General features: G+C 42.2%; 1 protein-coding gene and 1 pseudogene across 2 annotated transcripts in view; both read right to left on the bottom strand.

The window, feature by feature from the left end:
- Positions 1 to 5,990: 5,990 nt before the first annotated feature.
- LOC102437242 lies at positions 5,991 to 8,292 on the bottom strand (annotated as a pseudogene).
- A 4,937-nt stretch (positions 8,293 to 13,229) lies between these two features.
- Positions 13,230 to 24,480, bottom strand: part of SPIN1 (spindlin 1) — a 72,409-nt gene continuing 61,158 nt past the window's right edge. For both annotated transcript variants that reach the window (XM_023744575.1, XM_023744574.1), the window contains exons 5-6: positions 20,732 to 20,965; positions 13,230 to 16,716 (exon numbers count right to left, since the gene is read on the bottom strand). In XM_023744575.1, coding sequence (XP_023600343.1) covers positions 16,517 to 16,716; positions 20,732 to 20,965 — 434 coding nt within the window. In that variant the 3' untranslated portion in view covers positions 13,230 to 16,516. The remainder of the gene's footprint in view (positions 16,717 to 20,731; positions 20,966 to 24,480) is intronic.

The following is a 24,480-nucleotide window of genomic DNA, read 5'->3' on the forward strand; positions in this document are numbered from 1 at the left end:
TCTTCCTGCCTTTCCTTCCTACCAGCTTTCCTTTGTTTTTCTCTTATTTATTAATTTTTTTAAATCTTTATTGTTGAGATTACATTTGTCCCTCTTTTTTTCCCCTCATTACCCCCCTCCACCTGGTCCCTGCCCCACCCCAGGCCTTCACCACCCTACTGTCTGTGACCATAGGTAATGCATATATGCATATAAGGTCTTTGTTTAATCTCTTCCCACTCCCAACCCCCCTTCCCTCTGAGAATCATCAGTCTGTTCCATTTCCATGCCTCTAATTCTATTTTATTCACCAGTTTATTCTGTTCATTAGATTTCTTATTTATTTTGACTTTTAGATTCAATTGTTGATAGGTATGTATTTATTGCCATTTATTGTTCATATTTTTGTTCTTTTTCTTCTTCTACTTCTTCCTCTTCTTAAAGAATACCCCTTCCTGCTCCGCCAACAGTAATCAACTCTCCATGTCTAATTTTCCTTCCATGGGACAGTTCCTGTAAATTAAATCATATGTGTGATGTTTTTCATCTGGCTTCTTTCATTTTTGTGTGTTTGAGGTTCCTTACGTAGCGTGTGTCATTCATTCCTCTTCCTGAGCAGTGCCCCAGTGTGGACACAGCGTTGTGCTGGCCGTTCGCTGGCTGGTGGAAATTGGGGCTATTATGAACAATGCTGCTATAATATTACATTTTCTGCAGACATACTGCCTTTCAATTCTGATGTGTATATTCCTAGGAACTTAGAGTCTGATTTGAGATCTTTGTAATACAGGTTTTTACAGCTATAAATTTCCCTCTAAGCACTGCTTATCTGTGTCCATTAATTTGGATATAGTGTGTTATGCTTAGCACTTCTTAGGATGTGATGTTCAATTTATTTTATCAATTCCTGTATAATATTCAATTATAGATTTTGCAAAAAGGTAACAAGGAATTTAATATAAAACATAGGTTGCGAGTAAACCAATTCAAGTTCTCTCAGCTTCTAAAAACCTGAAGCATATTAAGACCTCTCTCCTTCTCTACCTATGCAGCACAGTGCAGTAATCAGATTAATTGAGCTATCTAGAAAGTGAGCACTGGCATGTTCAGCATTAGACCCTGGGCACACAGACACCCATGTGGTAATTCAGATGGTTTGTAGGCCAAGTTCCAACCTTTTACATGAATTCTGTCAAACACACAGCTAAGGTGATTATTCAGAGAAATTCCAAGTGTACATGACAAATGAATTGTGTTGAAATACTATTATTTTGTTCCTATTTAAAGTAGTTGGTTTTTTGTAATAAATAATATCTTCCAGAATTATAAAATATCAATCCACTTCCCAAAGTTAAATTAATGTGTGAGGGAATGAGACAGCATCCTGCAGGCAAAAATCATTTGATACAAGGATTTCCCTGTCCTGCAGGTTCTCTGTTGTTTTTGGGGTGTGTGTGTGTGTCTGTGTGTGTGTTTTTGTTAATCCTCACCTGAGGATATTTTCCCACTCACTTTTAGAGAGAGTGGAAAGGAGAGAGATTGCTGTCTTCCGCACATACCCCAACCAGGGCCAGGGATTGAACCTGCAACCCACGTAGGTGCCCTTTACTGGGAATCAAACCAGCAACCCTTTGGTGTATGAGCCAATGCTCTGACCACTTGGCTACACCAGTCAGGGCTCTATTTGTTTTGTTTTAAAACTTATTACTGGGTATCCTTCCAGGAACAAAATGAAGTAATCTAAAGAGTCTTGACTTCGTTTCTGATGAAATTACCAACATCATTTGAATGTGAAAGCGTGAGGCCTGTTTTCCACCAAAAGTCTTCCTAATGGCCGACAGCAGATGAGGGTCACTGGAACTAGCATAGCCCTGCTGTGAATGGGCAAACACAGGAATGCCATGTGCTGATGACCTCAGCAACCTGAACAGCACAGTCACAGAACCCCAAACAGAACAGCTTTAATCATGTCCACAGTTCTGGTCTTTTAAGACTCTTATCTATATTAATAAAAGGGTAATATGCTAATTAGACTGGACATCTTCTGGACGTCCTTCCGGACAAAGCCACGGTGGTGGGGGCCGAGGCAGAGGCGGTTAAGGGCAATCAGGCTGGCATGGGAGAGCAGTTGGGGGCGATCAGGCCGACAGGGGGGAGCAGTTAGGGGGCGATCAGGCCGGTAGGGGGGAGCAGTTAGGGGGTGATCAGGCTAGCAGAGGTGGTTACAAGTGATCAGGTCGGTAGGCAGAAGTGGTTAGGGGCGATCAGACAGGCAGGCAGGCGAGCAGTTAGGAGCCAGTGGTCCCGAATTGTGATAGGGTTGTCCGACTGCCAGTTTAGGCCCAATCCTGCAGGAATTGGGCCTAAACCGGCAGTCGGACCTCCGACAAGGGGTCCCGGATTTGAGAGGGTGCAGGCTGGGCTGAGGGCCCCCCATGCACCAATTTCATGTACCAGGCCTCTAGTCCATATATATATAAAGCTAGCGACCGGAATGCCATAACGACTGGAATGACCAGTTGTTATGACACCCACTGTGGTCAGTGAACTGGCCCGATCAGGGGGTGGGGCTGGCTGGCCAACCTCCCATGCCCCCTCCCCCCAGCAGGCCCCGCCCAATTGCCCCCCCATAGGGGGCGGGGCTGGCCGGCCAACCTCCTGACTGCCACCAGGCCCTGCAAACAAACACCGCTCTTCCCAACTGCAATGCAGGGCCAACTCCTCGAGCTGCAAATCCAGCACGGCCACAGCCACAGCCACAGCCACATGGGTGCTGGGGCGGCTCCTTGGCTGTGAAGCCCTTCTTCCTGGGCCTGTGACATCTACAACAGGAGTGTAACTGAGATGGCAGCTACAAGACAGATCTCAGAACAAAGAAAGCAGTTCTCACTGCTCCTAGTGGAAGACAGCCTGAAGGGAGGCTGGGCAGCAGGGTCCCTGGGGGCCAGGAGGCATTCTGACTTCTGAGGTCTGAGTGCCATCTCAGTGTCCAGCTGATAGGATTCATGACCACTGGCCATGAGGCCTGGGCTGCTCCCTGGACTTCACAGCAATGACGACAGGTGACAGCACCAACATTCAGGTGCCTGGGACACAGGCCTAGCCTTTGGTAAAGGCTGTGCAGCGGGCAGAGAGCCCTGGTGGAGGGTAACTCAGTGGAGGCTCATCCTGACTCTGCCTGGTGACTTCACGTGCTGCGGGCACTCGGAAGCCGTGCTGGGAACGATGGACACGCGGCGAACTGGAGAGAACCTGCCCTGGGAGTGTGTGCTAATGCTGAGTCCCCTGGACACTTCCTCAGTGCTGTGCTCACATCCTTCCCTTCGTGGGGATTGTTTTCTCAGTCTCAGAAATCCAGCACTTTTGCAAAAGATTGCTCCAGACAGTACTTGCCAGTGAACAAGGACTTAACCATCTAACAATTTTCATGAAACAAAATTCCTAAAGTCTTCCCTTTAAAGATTATAAAAAGAAAACCGAGTGTTTGAGTATCAACCTATGAACCAGGAGGTCACGGTTCAATTCCTGGTCAAGGCACATGCCTGGGTTACAGGCTCGACCCCCCAGTGTGGGGCATGCAGGAGACAGCTGACCGATGATTCTCTCATCATTGATGTTCCTCTCTCTCCCTGTCCTTTCCTCGAAATCAATAAAAATAAAAAAATAAAAGCACAAAATTATATTAACACTAGAGGTCTGGTGCACGGTTTCGTGCACTGGTGGGATTGGGCGAAACCGGCTCTGCGACATCCCCCGAGGGGTCCCAGATTGTGAGAGGGTGCAGGCCAGGCCGAGGGACCCCACCAGTGCACAATCAGGGCCTGGGAGGGGCCCGAGGGAGGGCTCCAGGGCATGTCTGGCCCTTTTCGCCCAGTCCTGATAAGCCAGACCCCAGCAGCAAGCTAACCTACTGGGCGAAGCGTCTGCCCCCTGGTGGTCAGTGCACGTCATAGCAACTGGTCAAACAGTCGCATGGTTTGAGGGACAATTAGCAGCATACTAGGCTTTTATATATATAGATGGTCCTTAAAAAGAATCCTTAATAAAGGTATGACAATTTTATCTTATAGACATCATGATTTCACAAAGAGCAAAGGAATATTGGTAATATGGTTGGTTATAAAAGGGACTATTAAGTCAAAACTAGGATTCTCTCACCCTGGCCAGGTAGCTCGTTGTCCTGATAGGCCAAGGTTGTGGCTTCCATCTCTGGTCAGGGCACATACAAGAAGCAAACAGTTAATGCATAAATTAAATGAACAACAAATTGATGTCTCTCTCTTCTCTTTCTCTTTCAAGTCAATTTAAAATACAAACCAGGATTCTCTCAACAGTATTGTAATGGGGTAACCCATGGAGACGACCACCAGGGACTCAGATCAAAATTTAGGAGCCTTTATTAAGCTGGCCAGCGACTACAGTTACAGCACCCTGCTGAAACAGAGGCTGAACTGCAGTGCCGACTACAGGAGTTACATTTTATTATTAAATTCTGTGCAGGCCCAGAGAAAAATGTGTCTTTCAAATTCTGGGCCCCCAATATGGAGGAAACTCTACTTATACTTTTTCCAGTCCTTTGTCTCCCAAATTTGGAATGAGACTTCTGGGCTTTCTGAGAAAGAAGGCCTGTGTGCTGGGAAGGGGCCATGAGACCATATCTCAAGGCCTGGCAACTGTCTGGGTGTCAGCACTGACAACTCTGGGGCATAGTTTACGGCCTCTCTGGAATGGGAGTAGTCCTATTTTCCTTATTAAAGACAGAAGCCAAAATAGCAGAGTTAAAGTTTCAAACAGCGGTTTTTGTATAAGATGGATACTTCAGTATAATGAAAATACCCACACACTGAAGGGTTGTGGGTTCGATTCCTGGTCAAGGGCATGTACCTAGGTTATGGGTGCATTCCCCACACCCAGTCAGGGCGATTGCTGGAGGCAGCTAATCTGTGTCTCCGTCACATCAAAAGTTTCTTGCTCTCTCCCCCTCCCTCCCTCCATCTCTGAAAAACAATGGAAAAAATATCCTCAGGTGAGGATTAACAAAAGAAACAAAAAGCCCCACCTTGGTTTGAGATGTGCAGCTGGTCTTTGCCCACTGATGGCAGAGATAGGAATATAGAGCCTTACTGAATTGGGTAATTCACCCAATTAAAGTTACGATGGCTGTCTACCCAAAACCACACCCAGCACTCCACCCTGCTCCAGCTTGATGCTGTAACTAGAATTGTTTTTAAACAGGAAAATGAAACAAACAGTTTTAGGATATTTTAGATTATGAAGACACAGACACTAGGAACAAGGTTTGGGTAGCAATGGGAAGCAACTTGAAACTTCACCTTGCAATTCATGATCAACTAGGACAGTGTGCGCATAAACCCAAGACAGCGGATGGAAGATGCAGCGTGACCGGCCAGGACCTGACCTCTTCTGGGGGAGGCGGGCAGCAGCAGCCCTGTGGACGCCAAAGGACCAACATGCTGTTGGCTAGTCAGCTGGGAGAATTAGGACTAAACTAAAAATACAACGCAACTTTTTGTACTTTTTGTGTTCTCGAGAAGCCAAACACCACTCTGGCTTCACTGAGAATTACGATACCTAAGCGGCAGCAGTGGAGCAGAGCCCTCTGTGGAGCAGGCAGTGAGCAGAACCTGGTGAGTCATCAATGCTGTCAGCAGCTCCGCAGCTTCGCTCTCTCAGGACACAAACGCGCTCTCGGTACCCGCAGCCTCCATTCCCCGGGGAAACACGCAGTGGCCCACTGCACTGGCCTTCATCACACCCCTGGCAATCGTGCTGGTTATTTCTCTTGAGCTCACGTTAACCTGAATGAGATTCTGTGGCTTTAAATAAAGCAGCTGGCTCTGCTTAGAGTGTGGGACCAAGGCTACTATCCATTCCAGAAATTTAAGATGGGTTGTCCAAAAACTACAGTGAATTTTAACGCCTGTAAGCTGTACCCTCCTAGAAACATAATCTACTTTTATTTTTTTTCTCATTAAACTTTATTTTAATGGGTCTCAAAATTCTGTGACAGATTTTTGGTCATGTTGTTTCCATTAAAAAATACTGATTTTAAAAACTAATAACTTAAAAACTGCCACACACACAAAAGAACCAAATGGCCCACAAAACATTCTCCTCTTCTGAATGTTTTACGATGATGCACTGTAATCATTAAGCAGCCTTTTCTATTAAACTTAAATGGCCAATTGAGACAAACAGTTCTGAGACGGTTCTTCCACCACTGATTAAGGCGGGGTGGCGGCAGGTATTGGGGATAATACTCATTTAGCCTCTGAGCTTTCTGGGCAGGCTTGGGGACTTTGCCAGCTCCAGCTGCCTTCTTGTCCACTGCTTTGTTAACACCCACAGCATCTGTCTGTCTCATGTCACGAACAGCAAAACGGCCCAGAGGAGGGTAGTCAGAGAAGCTCTCAATGCACATGGCCTTGCCAGGAATCATATCAACGATGGCAGCATCACCAGATTCCAAACACTTGGGGCCATCTTCCAGCTTTTTCCCAGAACGACGACCAATCTTCTCCTTCAGCTCAGCAAATCTGCAAGCAGTGTGAGCTGTGTGACCATCCAGCACCGGTGCATAGCCAGCACCGACCGGGCCTGGGTGGTTCAGGATAGTCACCTGAGCTGTGAAGCCAGCTCCTTCCCCTGGTGGGTCCTTTTTGCTGTCACCAGCCACATGGCCTCGGCGAGCATCTTTGACAGACACGTTCTTGACGTTGAAGCCCACACTGTCCCCAGGAAGAGCTTCACTCAAAGCTTCATGGTGCATTTCCACAGGCTTCCCTTCCGTTGTAATGTTGACTGGAGCAAAGCTGACCGACCACTGCCGGGTTTGAGAAGACCAGTCTCCACAGGGACAGGGACAGGACCAATACCACCAATTTTGTAGACATCCTGGAGGGGCAGACACAGGGGCTTGTCAGTTGGACGAGTTGGTGGCAGGATGCAATCCAGAGCTTCAAGCAGTGTGGTTCCACTGGCATTACCATCTTTACGGGTGACCTTCCATCCCTTGAACCAAGGCATATTAGCACTTGGTCCAGCATGTTGTCACCATTCCAACCAGAAACTTGCTGGGGTCCATCCCCAGCAGGTCCAGGGGTCCCCAAAGGTGTGGACGGAGTCGGCGAAGAATGAATGACATGGAAACTGGGTTCAGTTCATCAGCATAGCGAGGTTCTCCCTTCAGGATCTCCAGCGAAGTTCTGGTTAGGAACTCCAGCGAAGTTCTGGTCAGGATCTCCAACCAAGTTCTGGTGCCATGTTCTCTCGCTAGGTTCTCCAGCCAGGTTCAGTCACCAGGTTCTTTAGCCAGGTTCTATCCAGGTTCTTTTGCCATGTTCTCTGGCTAGGTTCTGGTTAGGATCTGACGAGGATCTGATGATGATCTGATGTTTATTGTCTTGTTACATCCATATTTATACCAGCCGATTTTAATCCTGTCAATTTCTATTACAAAGGTTAGAAATAGAAATTGGAGATTTCTTATCTCCATTCCAGGGAGTAAAGATTATGTAGCTTAACTACCCGCCTGGCACTTAATTAAGGGGTTATATCCCCTCCCTAACCTCAGGGAAAAATCCCCACCTGGGGAAACAACCTTTCTCGGAGAGGTGACCTTGGTTAAAACACATAGCACCAAGAGGGTGAGCAAACATATTAAGAACAGTATGCCATATATGCCAGGTCCCTTGAAACAGCAAGGATGGACCGGCTCCCGGCAGAAACTGGCACAAATGTTACTGTGTCAGGGTTGTAGCCAATTTTCTTAATGCAGGTGCTGACTTCTTTAACAATTTCCTCCTATCTTTTCTGGCTATAGGGTGGCTCAGTGGAATCCATTTTGTTAAGACCAACAATCAGCTGTTTCACACCCAGTGTGTAGGCAGAGGGCATGCTCACGGGTCTGCCCATTCTTGGACATGCCTGCTTCAAATTCACCACCACCAGCAACAGCAATCAGGACAGCAAAGTCAGCCTGAGATGTGCCTGTAATCATGTTTTTGATGAAGTCTCTGTGCCCTGGGGCATCAATGATGGTCACATACTTGCCGGTCTCGAATTTCCACCTCGCTTCTGTTCAGCTTTCAGTTTATCCAAGACCCAGGCATACTTGAAGGAGCCCTTCCCCATCTCAGCAGCCTCCTTCTCAAATTTCTCGATGGTTCTCTTGTCGATGCCCCCACATTTGTAGATCAGATGGCCAGCAGTGGTAGACTTGCCGGAATCTACGTGACCAATGAGGACGATGTTGATGTGAGTCTTTTCCTTTCCCATCTTGGGTTTGAGTTAATGGTGGCAGCAAACCCGTTGCGAAAAAGCCATAATAATCTACTTTTAAAACTTCTCCACAGAGGGACCGATTTCAAATTATCATGGGAGAGGGCAAAGAAGTGATTTAACACAGTGCACCAAGGCCTACCAGGGGTGGAAAGCAGTGATCACTACCCCCACTGCACACACAGCTACAATTCATTGGGCATAACTGTCCTTTTTAAAATACAGCTTCCACCCGGCCAGTGTGGCTCAGTGGTTGAGCACTGATCTAATCACATGCCTGGATTACGGACTTGATCCCCAGTACGGGTTGTGCAGGAGGCAACTGATCAATGATTCTCTCTCATCACTGATGTCTCTCTCTCTCTCTGAAACCAATAAAAATACACTTAATAATAAAGGCAGCTTCCCTCTTTGATAGTAATTCTTTCTGAAAGTAGACCTGCTATTTAAATTACTACCAATCGGACCATTGCCTGACATTGCAACACTAAACAAAAGCAGGTTAGTGCTTGTGACCGCTGTGATGTGAAAACGTCAACAGACACGTACCTTTATTCAAAAAGCTTAGACTTACAGTCTAGCCCTCAGTTACACTAAAATAAAAAATGTGGATGGACCATCCCACTAATATCTCAAGGGTGCTTATTATTACAATTGTTATATATGCAGATGCTAGTTTTCTGAAAAAACATAAAAACTGGAATCTTCCAGGCATTATATAATAAATGAAACTATGTGGAACTAAAGTGTGATCTCCAAGATTAAAAAAAAACAAACCAAAGCACACATGGCAAGGTCTTAAATAACAAAGCTGCCATCTGTACAAGGCACCACGTCCCGGTTCGATGGCAGCCTGGAGGCTCAGGCCTGCACCACGCACGTCAGCATCGCACTGGAGTCACAGGGCAGGCCGCTCCCCATATACAGACCAGGAAAACAAGTGAGAAGGGCTAAATCATTTGCCTGGATCACACCAGCAGGAAGTGGGCAAACAGATCTAGAACTCAGGGAGCTGGCTCCTTTCAATATTCTTTTTAGTATACTATGTATAGCTATCCCTTTTGTATCAAAACGAGGCCTGGTGTACGGATTTATGCAATGGCGGGGTCCCTCGGCCTGGCCTGTGGGGATCGGCCGAAACCAGCAGTCCCACATTCCTCGAAGGGCCCCAAAGTGCGAGAGGGCACTCTGCAAAGTTGCTGTCACTTGGCAGCTCCTGTGTTGAGTGTCTGTCCCCTGGTGGTCAGTGCACATCATAGCTACCATCCGGTCACTTATGCTTTTATATATATAGACAGATGTGCCTGCATTTGGAGACTGGGTGTTTAAAAAGGTGACTAAGCTAAAATGAGGTCCTAAGTGTGGGCCTTAATAGAGACTATGTCCTTATAAAAAGGAGAGACCAGGACAGACACACACAGAGGGAAGGACATGTCAGGGCACAGGAGGGAGACAGTGATCTACAAGCCCAGGAGAGAGGCCAAACGAGAAACCAACCCTGCTGACACCGTGACCTTGGATTTCCAGCCTCCAGAACAGAAAGAGTAAATGTCTGCTGTTGAAGCCATGTGCTGTTTGTTACAGCAGCCCAAGTTGTTACACGTGTGTAGAATTTTATCACAAAGCACTTCAGTGGTCTACCACAAGCACTTAATCAGAGCATGACCCTTTTAAAAAATATAATTACCAAACAAAAAATAGGGCCAATGACGATAGCTGAGCCATTCTGTAATTTTTTATGAATGTGTGTGAATTAAATAAACGGACATCATAGTTCCCTGGGCTCTGGTGTGTTATCTCCCCCGTGGACTGCTCACAGGCAGTCCCTGCAGTTGTGGGGCGATCAGACTATGAACTCTGTCGATCAGGCACATTTTTGAGTCTTTAACCTTCTATTTCCCCTGCAGAGCTGTTCTAAAAAGACCACAATCTTGCCTCTCCAAGTGTGACACATCAGATTCCAGGGAAATTAAGACACACACCCAGTGGTTAGAACTACTTACCATAGTATTACAGGACAACTCAATGCAACACTATGATAAAAATGATGTCCCTAGTAAATAACAGACACAGTGAACTCAAGTCCACAATCAGGAACAACTTTCAGGAAAAGAGCATGTCACCAGGGGCCTCTCTTGGTTTTCTAGAGGGAATGTCCACAGCTTATCACAGGTGTGTGTATACAGAGCATGGGTAGTAACTACCAGATTTCTTGTAAATCCGTTCATTAAAAGACAAATTCAAGGCAAAAGCTTTAAAGCTATTTTGCAATCTACATTTGAAGACAATTCAGAATGCTGAATTCAACTCAATTTGTTGATAACTCATGTTAACATCAAGGTTTTAAAAGACCTCCCTTCTGTCCTTTTCACATCATAATCTGCTTCAGGGGATTCAACATGAAGACGCGGAATTTTAAAGTTATAGGGATGTGTCCATCCTATGAAGGACTTTAGGTAGTTCACATGTTACTTCCAGCTCTTACATTCCCCCAGAGCATGAATTTTCAAGCGTAAATGAAAGCAATGGAGGAAGATGAAAGTGGAGGCAGAAATGTGCCTACAATGTGGCTGGCAGCTTGCTCACCTATAAACGACCAACGTAAAAAATAAATACCTGGAAAGGGCCCACCCATGCTTCAGTGTTACCATCGCCACTTGGTCCAGTGCCCTCACGTAAAAGTGAAGCAGAAAGAATTCAATGTCATATTTATGCAAAATGATGTGCCAAGGCAATACCCGAAAGCCATCTGCCACTGGTTACCAAAAACTTAAAAGAGTTTTAAGGCTAGCATAAGGGCAGAGACTATCTAAGAATGCCTGGCAAAACAATTTAAAGACTCACTGAGTTCTCTGAAACACAGAAGACTAAAAACAAACTTACAAATACATGACATAAAACAAACGAATTACTATAAAAATTATGTATAAAATTTTGTGCTATGGCCTGGCTGGTGTGGCTCGGTGATTGAGTGTTGGCCTGTGCACCAAGAGGTCACCGGTTCGATTCCCGGTCAGGGCACATGTCCGGGTTGCAGGAGGCAGCTGATCGATGATTCTCTCACATCGTTGTTTCTATTTCTCTATCCCTCTCCCTTCCTCTCTCTCTAAAATCAACAAAACATTTAAAAAAAAAGAAAATATGTGCTATGGACATAAACAAATCCACATTTTATAAGAATACTAGACGCTCAATGCACAAAATTTGTGCAAGGGGCTCGGCCCTCGCAGCCCCGGCTTCATCCGGAAGGTTGTCAGAGGGTCGTTCTGCTGTTTGGCCTAATTAGCATATTAGCTCTTTATTATATAGGATTAATTTAATGACAATGGAAAGTGTCTTTGAAATAGAAATTATCTACATTTTTTTATTGATTTCAGAGAGGAAGGGAAAGGGAGATAGAAACATCAATGATGGGAGAGAATCATCAATTGGCTGCCTCCTGCATACCCCCCACTGGGGATGGAGCCCACAACCTGGACATGTGCCCTTAACCAGAATCAAACCCAGGACAACTTCAGTCTGCAGACTGATGCTCTAACCACTAAGCCAAACTGGCTAGGGCTATCTACATTCTTGTAATGGAAATTATTTAAATTTCTTGAGCAGACTTCTCTCCAAAATAAAATATTTATTTTTGCTGGAAAAAAATAACTTTGGATTCTAATTCTTACTATACAGAGACATAGATTCCTACATTCTAGTGACTAATACCAGTATGACTTTTTATTAGGCAATTTGGAAATAAAGAAGTTTTTGCTATTAACTTATAATTAAGGTTACAAAAACTATCCACAGAAATTAGACTATAGATTATTCCGATCATCCCACTGCAGTAATGTAACTTTGAGGCTTTGACACAGCAGCGTTGAGGGTCTGAGTCCTGACAGCCTCTGTGATCCTGGACAACATACTCAACATCCCCTCCCCACACCTGCACAACACAGGAAAGTCTCGCCTTCCTCACAGGATTAAGAATTCAATGACGTAATGGAGGAAAGTATTTGGCAAGGTGCTTACTCAGCCTCTGCGAGTGCTGTTCTGATCACAGAGCTGAGTACTGAGAGGGAACAAGAAGGCAGGCCCATCCCTGCAGTCCCCAAGAGGGAGGACTGCTCTCAACAGACCCGACTGATGAGACCTGACAAAGAGCAGCCAGCAACCACCAACACTCAGACTACACTTGCTGTGTTAGTTTCTGGGAGAAAGGTTTCCTGAACTGTAGCTCCGTCACCACAAGACTACAACTAAGGGCCGGCCCAGGGTGAGCACCTGCGCTTCCAGGTTCATCTCCCCCCCACATTGTCTGTAGCGCCTCCTGCCAAGGCCGGGAGGCCGCCCTGCATCCCCTTGGCTGTGCAAGACAAGTCAAACTTAACCAGGAAACATAAAAACAACGAATCTAATAAAGGCACATCATAAACTCTACTTTTCACTTCACTGATTAAAATTACGCCGGTGGGTAAAACAGAGTACATATAGGTCACAGTAGTACCTACATTTCTTTGTCCTTACCACTGAGAAATGAAGATGTTTTTACTACAGAATCTTACAGATTGCTATTTAAGTATTCATAAAGCATTATAAGCAGCATACAAAGCAAGAATAGATATGAAAGTATAAAATACATATTTAATTCTATTTAAACAAGTTAAAAATTTTATGATAAATTAAAGTTTCTTATTCATGGCAAATCACAAACTTTAATATTTGGAAGTATGTATATAATATATTTGGGATACTGATTAATGCCCCCATTCCTTTCAGATATTATTAAATATTATCATTCAAATAAAAATTCTATTTGTTTTTATGTATATCTAACATTTACACGTGGTGAAAGGGGTAAAAAAGGTCACTTAAAATCTTAAAGTAAAACTTTAAAAACTTTTTTTAGAAGCAGGTTTTACACATCACATTTTGCTCATGAGCACAAAATTTACAGTCAAAAGTTGCACATAAAGGGTTTATTTTAAATGTTTTAAGGATAGGATAGAGTTACATCATAATTATAAAAATTACTTACAGAATTAACAGATTTATATAGTTTATACTTCTAAATGCAGAGAACAGGGAACTGTCTACACATTGTATAAAATAAAATTAAAAATGAATTCAAGCTTGAAAGATGAGGTCATTACCTACTTTTAAGATGTGAACACGAAGACCTCTGAACTATACACATTCATTCAAACTGCACTACAATGATGGAAAATACAAAAACCGCAGCATTTCCAAGGAACCACAGACATTTCGACCATAATTATTTGTTTCTGTTTTGTCTTTGGATAACTTTCTCTCTCTTTTTTTTTTTTTTTTAAAGACAATCAGCTTAAGAATGTTTTCAGGCACTACAATTTGTGACAATCAAAAGAGTCTTCCAATGGGTCCACAGCGTTCAGAGATTCAAGCCCAATGCACTTCGGGGTTTGGCACGTAAAATAATAGAAATGAAATCTGGTTTAGAGGTCACTGTGATTGTTCTAAGATGCACAGTCCCTTCAAATGCTGCATGACACACACAACTGGAAAATCACCTCCTGTTGGCACTACATTTGCTTCACCAGTGCATTTTATCCTACAACCACTAAAACAGCACAGTAAGCAAATATACAGAAAACTGAAAACAAGTAAAAACAAAGATAAAAAACAAACAAAAAAAAACCTAAATATCTTTAACATGCACTTTTCATTAGTTACATTGGACATTTTACTTAGAAGAGAGCATGCAAAAAGGGATGGTCTGCTTTAAGGTTTTCCTTCGAAGCTTTACATGGCAGCCAGACATCACACACGCACACACGACACGATAATACTATAGCAGGTCAGTGAGGAAGGCCAATACATTTTATACAGATTCATGTCTTGTGTTGTCACAAGTCCCATGATAATTTTGGAAATTAATGTTGGATTCCTAGAACAAGGAGCCAACATTCAGATACCAGGAAAAACGCAAGCAATGCATGCAGATCTGAAACATGAGCCTAAAATGAAGCCTGATATATTTGGCTAGGGAGCAGAATTAGTCACAGCATCAGGAAGTGTGGTATAAGCCACACACACACAAAAAAAGATGGAAAACAAACAACAACAAAAACCCTTCCCCTTCTTCCACCCTTAAAGGCAAAAAATGGAACAATAATTAAAATAATAACAATAATCACTTGTCACATTCATCAAGAGTGGCAGACCATGTGGTACTGAGAAGCTGGTAAAGGTACTTGTGGAAATAGCACAATGCAAGTCATTAAGGAATGCTAGAAATGTTTCCACTGACCCAACCCTCAGCAGGACACTTCTAGCGAGCTTTGTTTCTCAGCCTGAAGTCACTGTGCTGTTTGTGTAGTGCACGCGCTAGACACACTCACTCTCTGGCCACATGTCCACCTGGGTTTGGGGAGCCGGGGTTGGCCTTAGATTCACATGCAGGCACTCTTACAAGAGCCACCAGGAGAGCAGCGGACAGGCGTGCAGATGACACTAGTTCAGACACGGGAGGAGTACCTAAGACCTAGGTAACTCACTGCATGGAGAAGCTCGCCCTTGGCTGCTGTGATGAGGCGCTGGATACGCTGTAGGAAACGTGGTGTGTACGTATATGGTGTGCGGGGTTACCATCCAACAGCACTCGGCGCAGCCTTCCTGGAGCGAAGTGGGCATCATGCAAACCACACGTGAGACCTTTAAACTACAAAATCTCTGACATCAAGGACAGCCATGATGGAGGTCGATTGACAGCAAGAGTGTTTAGCCTTCTACCCAAATCTTAGGTAAGATTTCCAATCTCCCCAAGAGATTGGTTTCATGTAAGGCCTTTATCCTACCTTTCAAACCGCCATGGCTTATCTAAAACAAAGTGACACATGGGTGTATTGCTGCTAAACCAACCAGTTTTTTAGTTAAAACCACCTTGAAGGAATAAGCCAGGGAAGGATTCTGTGGCGAAGGGCCGCTATCAGTCACACCAAAAGAAGAGCATGGGCCACTGATCCTGGTGTAACAGTGTCCACAGGAGCAGCACATTATAAGCAAGAACATACAGCACCCCAAGAGATGTCAGGAGACTGTAGCTGGTATTTGCCTAGACATTCTTTGTGGGGGAAAGCCGGGGAAAAAGCCTTTGGACCATAATCATATATCAGTAATAGTAGCAATAAAAATGCAAGTGTCCCAGAGAACTTGTTCGAGGGCAACATTGTCATTCTTCAACTTACATTATTCACATAAAGTACTATGTTCTTCCAGGACCTCGCCACATACACGCAGGTGAGTGATGTGCTGTTGCTTTTAAATCTGTGTACCAAAATCCAGGTTACTGATTTGTACAAATAATGGACCCAACGTGCGTCCAAAATACACTGGCGTTACACTGTGTGGACCAAGCACCTGGGCTTTGCTTAAAAAAAAAAAAAAAAAAAGTATTTGATAAAATATGTAAACAAAAGAATTTACAAAGATTAGACTTAAAGGCAGCCTTTTACCCAGATTTCTAACTGTCTTATAAAATTCTAATGTGGGTCATTAGCTGTTGGGAAGTGATTTATATTTGGACTTACGGTTTGAAGCCTCCAAACTGGAAAAGGTGCTCTGAACTTTCGACTTTGAAACAAGCTGAGCATCCCTATGTGCTTCCTGTGCCCAAATTTAATTTTAAATCAGCAGCATTAATATGTCAAATATGACCGACTTGGGTCAAGCGCTCCTATTAAACTGGAGAAAATGATTTAACCCCATCCAATCCACAAAGAAAGGACTGCCAATAAAGTGTGTGTGTGCGCACACTCACGTACACGCGCGCAAAGATCTGTGTGTGCATATATATATATTATATACGTATACACACAGACATAGGTAGATATTGATACATATATATCTCAAAAAAAGGCAGTAACAAAAATACCAAACTATGCTTGCATTGTGGCAGCAGAATAAGAGAATGTTAAGAGTGAAGGGGAAATGGATAAAATTGATTACAGTTTTAATTGACAATGATACTAGTTTAACTTTTACCTGTAACTCCCCTCCAGACAGACTTCTTTTAAGAGGAAGGAGTTGCTTACACAAAAGGCTTTGTGTTCACATAAATCTGTACTATTCAGAACAAAACCCGTTCTGCTGGCAGAGATTGTGGGTTCGCAGGGACATTTAAGCTTTCATTAAACTGGAAAGCAGAAAGTCTTTATGTCTACAAATTATACATTTAATAGTTCCACAAATTTGGCAAAGTTCATGACGACATCTAGGATGTTTTCACCAAATCGTAGACATAAATATGGAAATCATCATCAAACTTGATGAAATAGACAGACGGTTTGGCTTCTACTTGATGAATGACCATGCCAGTCCTTTTAGAGCCATCTTCTTTGGCATATTCCACTTGTTTGCCTACTAGGCTGTCCACAACTTCTCCTGGTTCCCTTTCTGCTGGAGGTGAATCATCTATATGTAAATAGTGGAGAAAAATAATTTATAGCCATTTTTTAGAAATATACCAACTCATATCTATTTTAACAAACATTTTTAATATCCTGGGTTTATCTTATCTAGACCAAGAGTCAGCACATTTTTTCTTCAAGGACCAGACTTGAGGCCATGTGGTCTCTGTAGGAACTACCCAGCTCTGCTTTGTGGTGTGAGAGCAGCCACAGATGATACATAAATGAATGGTGTAGCTGTGTGCCAGTAAAACTTCATTTACTACCCTGACCGGTGACTCAGTCAGTTGGAACATTGTTCCATACACTAAATGGTTGTGGGTTCAATCCCTGGTTGGAATGTGTACGGGAGGCAACCAGTCGATGTTTCCCTCTCTCTTAAATCCATAAAAACAAAAACACATTTTTGGGTGAGGATTGAAACTAAAAACAAAAAATAAACAAAACTTCATTTACAACAACAGTGTGCTGATCCCCAAGATCTAGACATGTAAACAAATTTAAGAGTGCTCACCAGAAATCCCCTTGGCTCATGTTTAATTACGGCTATAATTACTTGAAGAGGTAAGGACTAAATGAAGAAAAGGGCTAAGGAGAAAAAATCTAAATAATTATATGCCTTCTTAAAAATAAGTCTGAGTTACTCTAAAATAGGACTTCAAAGCAGACAATGCCTACTGGGATAACTAAGAATATGCTACACACTTAAAATGCCTAAGTACTTCTGCTCTTAAAGCTTCTTTATCCTCAACTTCACTGCATTACACATTGTCTTCCTAACCCAGTTTCAAAACAAAAGAGATTTATTTCTACAGATGATGTATTAAAGAATTGTAAACCTGAAACCTCTATGGTTTTATTAACCAATGTTACCCCAATAAATTCAATATAAAAGAAAACAAAAGATTTCCTATGCTTTAAAATTAGGTGCTAAGTGAACATGATCCCCAGACAAATTACAACTGAGTCTCCCAGGATGGCTGAAGCACCTGTATTTTTTTAAAAGGTCCCCAGGAAAACTTAAGTGTGAAGGAACATGGCCCTATGACCTAGCAGGAACTCTGTTCTAGTAATACACATGTAATGAGAGCAAACCATCACCACCAACAACAAAGAAACAAAGTAACAGAGAAAAAAGGGGAGATGGAGGTAGGAGTTAACAATTCTATTTTTAGAAGCCTCTATAGGTCCTGAAGAACTGGCGCTTTCTCCCATGTACCAGCAGAGGGCAGGGCCTTCAGGTAGGGCAACCGGACATCTGGTCTTCTCAGGGCAATCCAGGCTTAAGCTGGTCATCCCGGCACAATGGTTGGCAGTGTACCATTCTATTCTTATAGGGATCCTGGTTTGGATCATTATCATGTTAACAGTAGTTTGCCTCTGAATACAACAAATTCTCTTATTGAATAACATGATCCAAACCCTATTCTGATCTCTGGTACTAAGAGACACAAAAAATACAACTAAAATGTTGGAGCACACATATCTTATCAGTACTTTTTTTAAACAAATAAGTGAAGAGGAAACCAAAGCTGAAATCTCTTCAAAAATGCTTTTCCCTCAAGCAGCAGCATCATACCACCACTTTCATGGCCCTTCATGTTTACAAAGGAATCCCACAGGCATGGTTCCCAGACATTTTACAGTAAGATGAGCAAAGAAACAAGGGACTCACAGAGGCCACTGCAGAGCTCTGACTCAGAGCATCAACACTGTTTCTAATGGCAAGCAAGCTTCCATACCACTCGCAAAAGTACTTAACAGTCTGGAGAGAGAAGACAGGATGGAGAAGTGGTTGGGATGGGAGAGGAGATGGGTAATGTGCAAATGACCACACACTTTCTATCATCCAAGTCCACAACACTTACTTTGACTGGATATATCTCTTTTAAAAAAATAACTTCATACAGGTTGGAGTAATGCTCTTGAGAAATGCTTTCATGGTAACTCCTGCCTATATGAATACTTTCCATTACACATCTGTAACAAATGTACACAAACATTAAAAAAACAATCTAGAAGGTAGAAAGTCAGGGCCTGATGAACATGTGAGTAGGTTCACTGACTAGCTTGTTCACAGAAAGAACTGAAAAATGGGGAACAGAAGCCCTGGCCAGGTAGCTCAGTTGGTTAGAGCGTCATCCCTAAACGCTAAGGTTGTGGATTCGATCCCCAGTCAGGGCATATATAAGAATCAACCAATGAATACATAAGTAAGTGGAACAACAAATCCATGTTTCTGTTTCTCTCTCTCTAAAAATCAATAGAAAAAAATAAAGGTAATAGAGATGCAGTCACATTACTAACATCGTATCTGTGTCTGTCCAGGGTTCCAATGTTTGAAGAAAGGATATAGAGTATTCTTAAAAAGAACAGGCTAATTCCATTCACAATACCATTAAAAAGAATAAAAAACTTAAGAAGAAATCTAATAGAAAATAGTGTAAAACTTATACTTTGAAAATTACAAGACACTGTAGATAGAAAATAAAAATCTCAATAGATAGAAAAACATCCTATGCTCACAGGTCAAGACGGGAGTTCTCCTTGAACTGATCTAGAGATTCAACATGATCCCTTCCAGAGTCCCAGCTGGTTTCCTTGCAAAAACTGATAAGCTGATTCCAAAATTCATATGAAATTTCAAGAGACCCAGAAGAGACAAAACAATCGTGTGTGTGCGTGTGTGTGTGACAGATTCACACTTCTGGACTTTAAAACTTATTACAAAACAATTTAATCAATTGTAACCAGACATATGAGCAAATGGAAAAGAAGTGAAAGTCCACAAATACACCCATACATCTATAATGAATTGATTTTCAACAAGGGTGCCAAAACCATTCAATAGGGAAAAGAATTGTGTTGGTATTTGTTTTCTTTTAAATGGTGCTCAGATAATTGTATTGTCACATGCAAAAGAATCAAGCTAAACCCGTAAGCTACATTATAAAGAAAAATTAACTCAAAACATATCAAAGATCTCAATAGAAGAGCTTAAGAAATAAAACTTAAGACTCTTAAAAGAAAACGTAAGGGTAAGTCATTGTAGCCTTGGATTTGTCAAGAGATTACAAGATACAACACCAAAGACACACACAACAAAGGCAACATAGGTAAAATGGACTTCAGACCACCATCAAGAGAGTGAATAAGAACCCATAGAATGAGACAAAGTATCTGTAAATGACGTAGCTGACAGGAGACTTGTACCTAGAATATTGACTCTTTCAACCCACAACAGCCAGCCAGTTGAAAAAAGTACAAAGGACATAGACATTTCTCCAAAGACATACAATGAAAAGATACTTGAGATCTTTAGTCACCAGGAAAATTAGGTATCACTTCACAACCAATGACATAAAAAAGTCAGATAACAAGAAGTTTTGGTGAGGGTTGGAGAATCCAGAAGACTCACACACTGTTGATGAGAATGCATTAACAGTGCAACCATTTGAAATCAGTCTGGCAGTACCCTAAACAATTCAACAGAGAGCGATCACTATGACCCACCAATTCCGCACCTAGGTATATATATACCCAAGAGAACTGAAAACACCCACCCATTCAGAAACTTGCACACAAATATTTATAGCTACTGTCTTCATAGTAAATAAGATAGAGGACAATCCAAATGTCCATCAACAGATAACCAAACAAACAAAATAGAGTCTATGCACACAAGGAGTTGTATTTGCCCATAAATAAGAGAGAAGTACTGACACATGCTATAACACAGATGAGCCCTGAAAACAGTGCTGAGTGAGAGAAGCCAGTCACAAAGGGCCCCATACCACATCATCCATATGAAAGTCCCAAGTCCACAGCAGGGAAATAGCCACAGAAAGTAAATTACTCTTGGCAAAGAGGTAAAACTTTCACAACCTATGCTTATGTGTGACTTATCCCTAATAATTAAAATTAAAAATGTATCTGCAAAATAGTTTAGCAAGTATCTTGCTCTAAAATTCAAATTACTTTTGAATAATCAAAAATAAAAGTTGTCAATTCATACTTACTAGAATCAGGCATAATGCGAAGGTCCCCTTCTTTATAATCATCTAAGAGCTGGTACATGTACAAGACGGGGTCTTTCTCATAGGTGATGTAAAACCATGTGTTCATTATAGGGGCACGTGCCAAGACCATTCCCCTCCATTCGTCTTTAGAGCCATCCTCGGTCTCAAACATGTGCTCTACAGCTTTGCCAATCATTGTGTCGGCTAAGTGTGCATCGCTGATTCGAGATGTTGCTAGGAACAAAAACAAAAGAAAACCATGGTCTATAAAGGGTTTTGCTGAATATGTACTGTGAAAACTGAACTTATTCAAATGGTGTCCACATGATACACTAGCCAGCATCAGAATCCTCTGGTGGGTTTTAAGAACCACCACCAAAATTACGTTGCTGGGCCTAGCCCAGATTTGATTCCATCAGAACTATTTTATTGCCCCAAGTCCGTTATTTTGAGAATATTTTTTCCTCTAAAGTTTTCTGAACTCATCTGCTCTTGGTGCTATATCTAAACTAGGACTTCCTTCCCTTTATATTAACCTCTTACATAAATAACCACAGACCATTTATTAAAACTAAGAAATTAACCTATTTAGGTTTTTATTTTATTCTTGCTCCTTCAATCTACCTCCACAGCAACCAGAGTGACCTTTGTGGCAGTTTTAGGATTGTGTTGTTCATTTGGGTTTTTTTGTTGTTGTTTCTTTTCTTTTTATTAATCTTCATCTGAGGCTATTTTTCCATTGATTTTTATAGAGTGGAAGGGAGAGGGAAAGACAGAGAGAAACACTGATGTGAGAGAAACCCATCGATTAGTTGTCTCCTGCAACCGAAGTAGATGCCCTTGACTGGAATCGAACTGGGGACCCTTAGGTCTGCAGGCCGATGCTCTATCCATTGAGCCAAACTGGCCAGGGCTGTTGTTTTTTAAAATGTATTTTTATTGATTTCAGAGAGAAAGGGAGAGGGACAGAGAGCTAGAAACATCAATGATGAGAGAAAATCATTGATCAGCTGCCTCCTGCATGCCCCCTAATGGGGATCCAGCCTGCAACCCAGGGCATGTACCCTGACCCCTTGGTTAATAGGTGGATGCTCAACCACTGAGCCATACCAGCCTGGCATGTTCATTTGTTTAAAATGCACCCATGTTTTCCTTTCACATAATTTGAATAATGAACTGCTTCTCATGGGCCAACTTCTCCTCTGGGCCCTCTTCATCCCTATTGTCACCTCCCTCCTAAGTGCCTTCACCTCAGCGACATGGGTACCTTTGTTTTCCTGGAACACCCCCTGGTCTCCTCATTTGGACCATGTGCTGCCCCCACACCTTCAGGGGCTGGCTCCTGAGCAGGTCTCCTCCCAGAGGCTCTCCACGATCACCCTGGGGGAAGCAGCCCCACCAGCCACAGTCACCAGTCACCTCACCCGGTTTTATTTCTTAATAGCATTTATCATCATCTACAGTTATCCTGTTTTACATGTTTGTTGACTTGCTTTTAGCCTACCATGATGCAAGCAGAGGCCTTTCCCATCCTGTTTCCAATACCAAGCTCACAGTGGTTCCTATTTGTTGCGTGAGTTAATTATTCTAGAGAGCGGGCTGTTCTGGGCGGCCTGTGTGGTTAGCAGCATGGCCTCCCCACTGGTGTGTCAGCCTCTGCAGCCCTGCTCCACCTTCTTTAAAGAGGCAGACAAAAATTACAAGCTTCATTTTTTTAACACTGGGAATTGCAGAGGTTCTCACTGATTATAAGGTTTCTCCTCAGTTTTAGACAAATGTCTTCAGAATAAATAAGCAAACCTATTTTACCCGTGAGTGCTTTTCTTTCAGTTAAATAAAATTCAAAGGAACAAAGATTAGAATTTCTTGGTAGAGATACTGCTTATCCAATTTATCAGGATATTCTAAAAACATACAGTGGTTTTCTTTGCTTAATTATAGGATAATTAATAAAAAGTACATAGAATTCCCCACTGTGTATAATTTTAAAACAAAATCCAACAAATTTCTTCATATCAAAAGTTCTCAAACTTTTTGATCTCAGGACTCCTTTACATTCCTAAAAATTTGAGGACCCCAAAGAGCCATTTGTTTATATAGATGACATCAATATCAACTACTGATATTGAAATTAGAAGAAATTATAAATGACAAATCTAAAAATATTTATTTAAAAATATCTACATAAACATTTTTTAGTAAAATATTTTTATTGATTTCAGAGAGAAGAAGGAGGGGGGGGGAGAACATTGAGGAGAAAGAAACATGGATTGGCTGCCTCCTGCATATCCCTTTACTGGTTATTAAGCCCACAACCTGGGCATGTGCCCTGACTGGGAATTGAACCTGAGACCTCCTGGTACATGGGACCATGCTCAACCAACTGAGCCACACTGACCAAGTATATAAACATATTTTTAGTGAAAAATAACTATCTATCTTCTAACAAAAACTTAGTAAAAAAGTGGACAGCTAGATTCTTATATCTGCTTTAGCATTCCATCTGTTATATATCCTTTTGATCTATTAATCTTTTCATATAATTCCTGACAGTCTTTTAGATAGTCTTTTATCATACTATATCAAATCTCAACGTGTGGTAGCTCCTTAAAGGTTAATTGCAATGTAGAATCTAAAATCATTATCAGCAAATTTGTCATACTGTTATTTAAATTAAAACTCATTTATCTCCAGAATATATAAAGAATTCCTACAACTAAACAAAAAAAATCAAATAACGTGATCAAAAAATGGGCAAGGACTTGAACAGACATTTCTGCTAAAATTACATACCAATGGTCAAAAAGCATAGGAAAAGATGCTCAAAATCATTAATCAGAGAAATGCAAATCAAAACCAACAGAAAATAACAAGCACTGGTGAGAATGTAGGCAAACTGGAATGCTAGTGCACTGTTGGTGGGACTGTAAAATGTTACAAACACTATGGAAAGCAGTAATTGTATGTATGTTGCTCAGAAAATTAAACAAAGAAGTACCATATGACCCAGCAAGTCCACTTCTGGGTATACACTCAAAAGAACTGAAAGCAGGCTCCCAAAGGGATATTTGTACACCCATGTTCATAGCAGCACGGACCACAACAGCCAAAAGGTTGAAGCAATTCAAGTGTCCACACACGGATAAACAAAACACAGTCTATACATGTAATGGAGCAGTATTCAGCCTTGAAAAGAAAGGACAGCCCAACACATGCTACAACATGAATGAACCTTGAGGACATTATCCTGAGAGAAAGAAGCCAGTCACAAAGACAAATACTGTATAATACTTATGAAGTATGTAAAATAATCAAACTCATAGACACAGAAACTAGAATGGTGGGTGCCAGCGGTTAAGGGGAGGGAAAAAAGGGAAGTTGTTCAAGGGAGATAGAATTAGATTTACAAGATGAAAAAGTTCTAAAGATCTGTGTCACAACAATGTGAATGAATATACGTAACACTACTGAACTGTAACCTTAAAAATAGTTAAAAGAGTAAATTTTATGTTGTGTTTCTTACCACAACAAAAGTCTGTCAAATTTGTTGGTCTTGCCCTAACCGGTTTGGCTCAGTGGATAGAGCATCGGCCTGTGGACTGAAGACTCCCAAGTTCGATTCCAGTCAAGGGCATGTACCTTGGTTGCGGGCACATCCCCAGTAGGGAGTGTGCAGGAGGCAGCTGATCGATGTTTCTCTCTCATCGATGTTTCTAACTCTCTATCCCTCTCCCTTCCTCTCAGTAAAA

This window comes from Myotis lucifugus, unplaced genomic scaffold (genome assembly GCF_000147115.1).
Source record: "Myotis lucifugus unplaced genomic scaffold, Myoluc2.0 scaffold_474, whole genome shotgun sequence".
NCBI classification, from domain to species: domain Eukaryota; kingdom Metazoa; phylum Chordata; class Mammalia; order Chiroptera; family Vespertilionidae; genus Myotis; species Myotis lucifugus.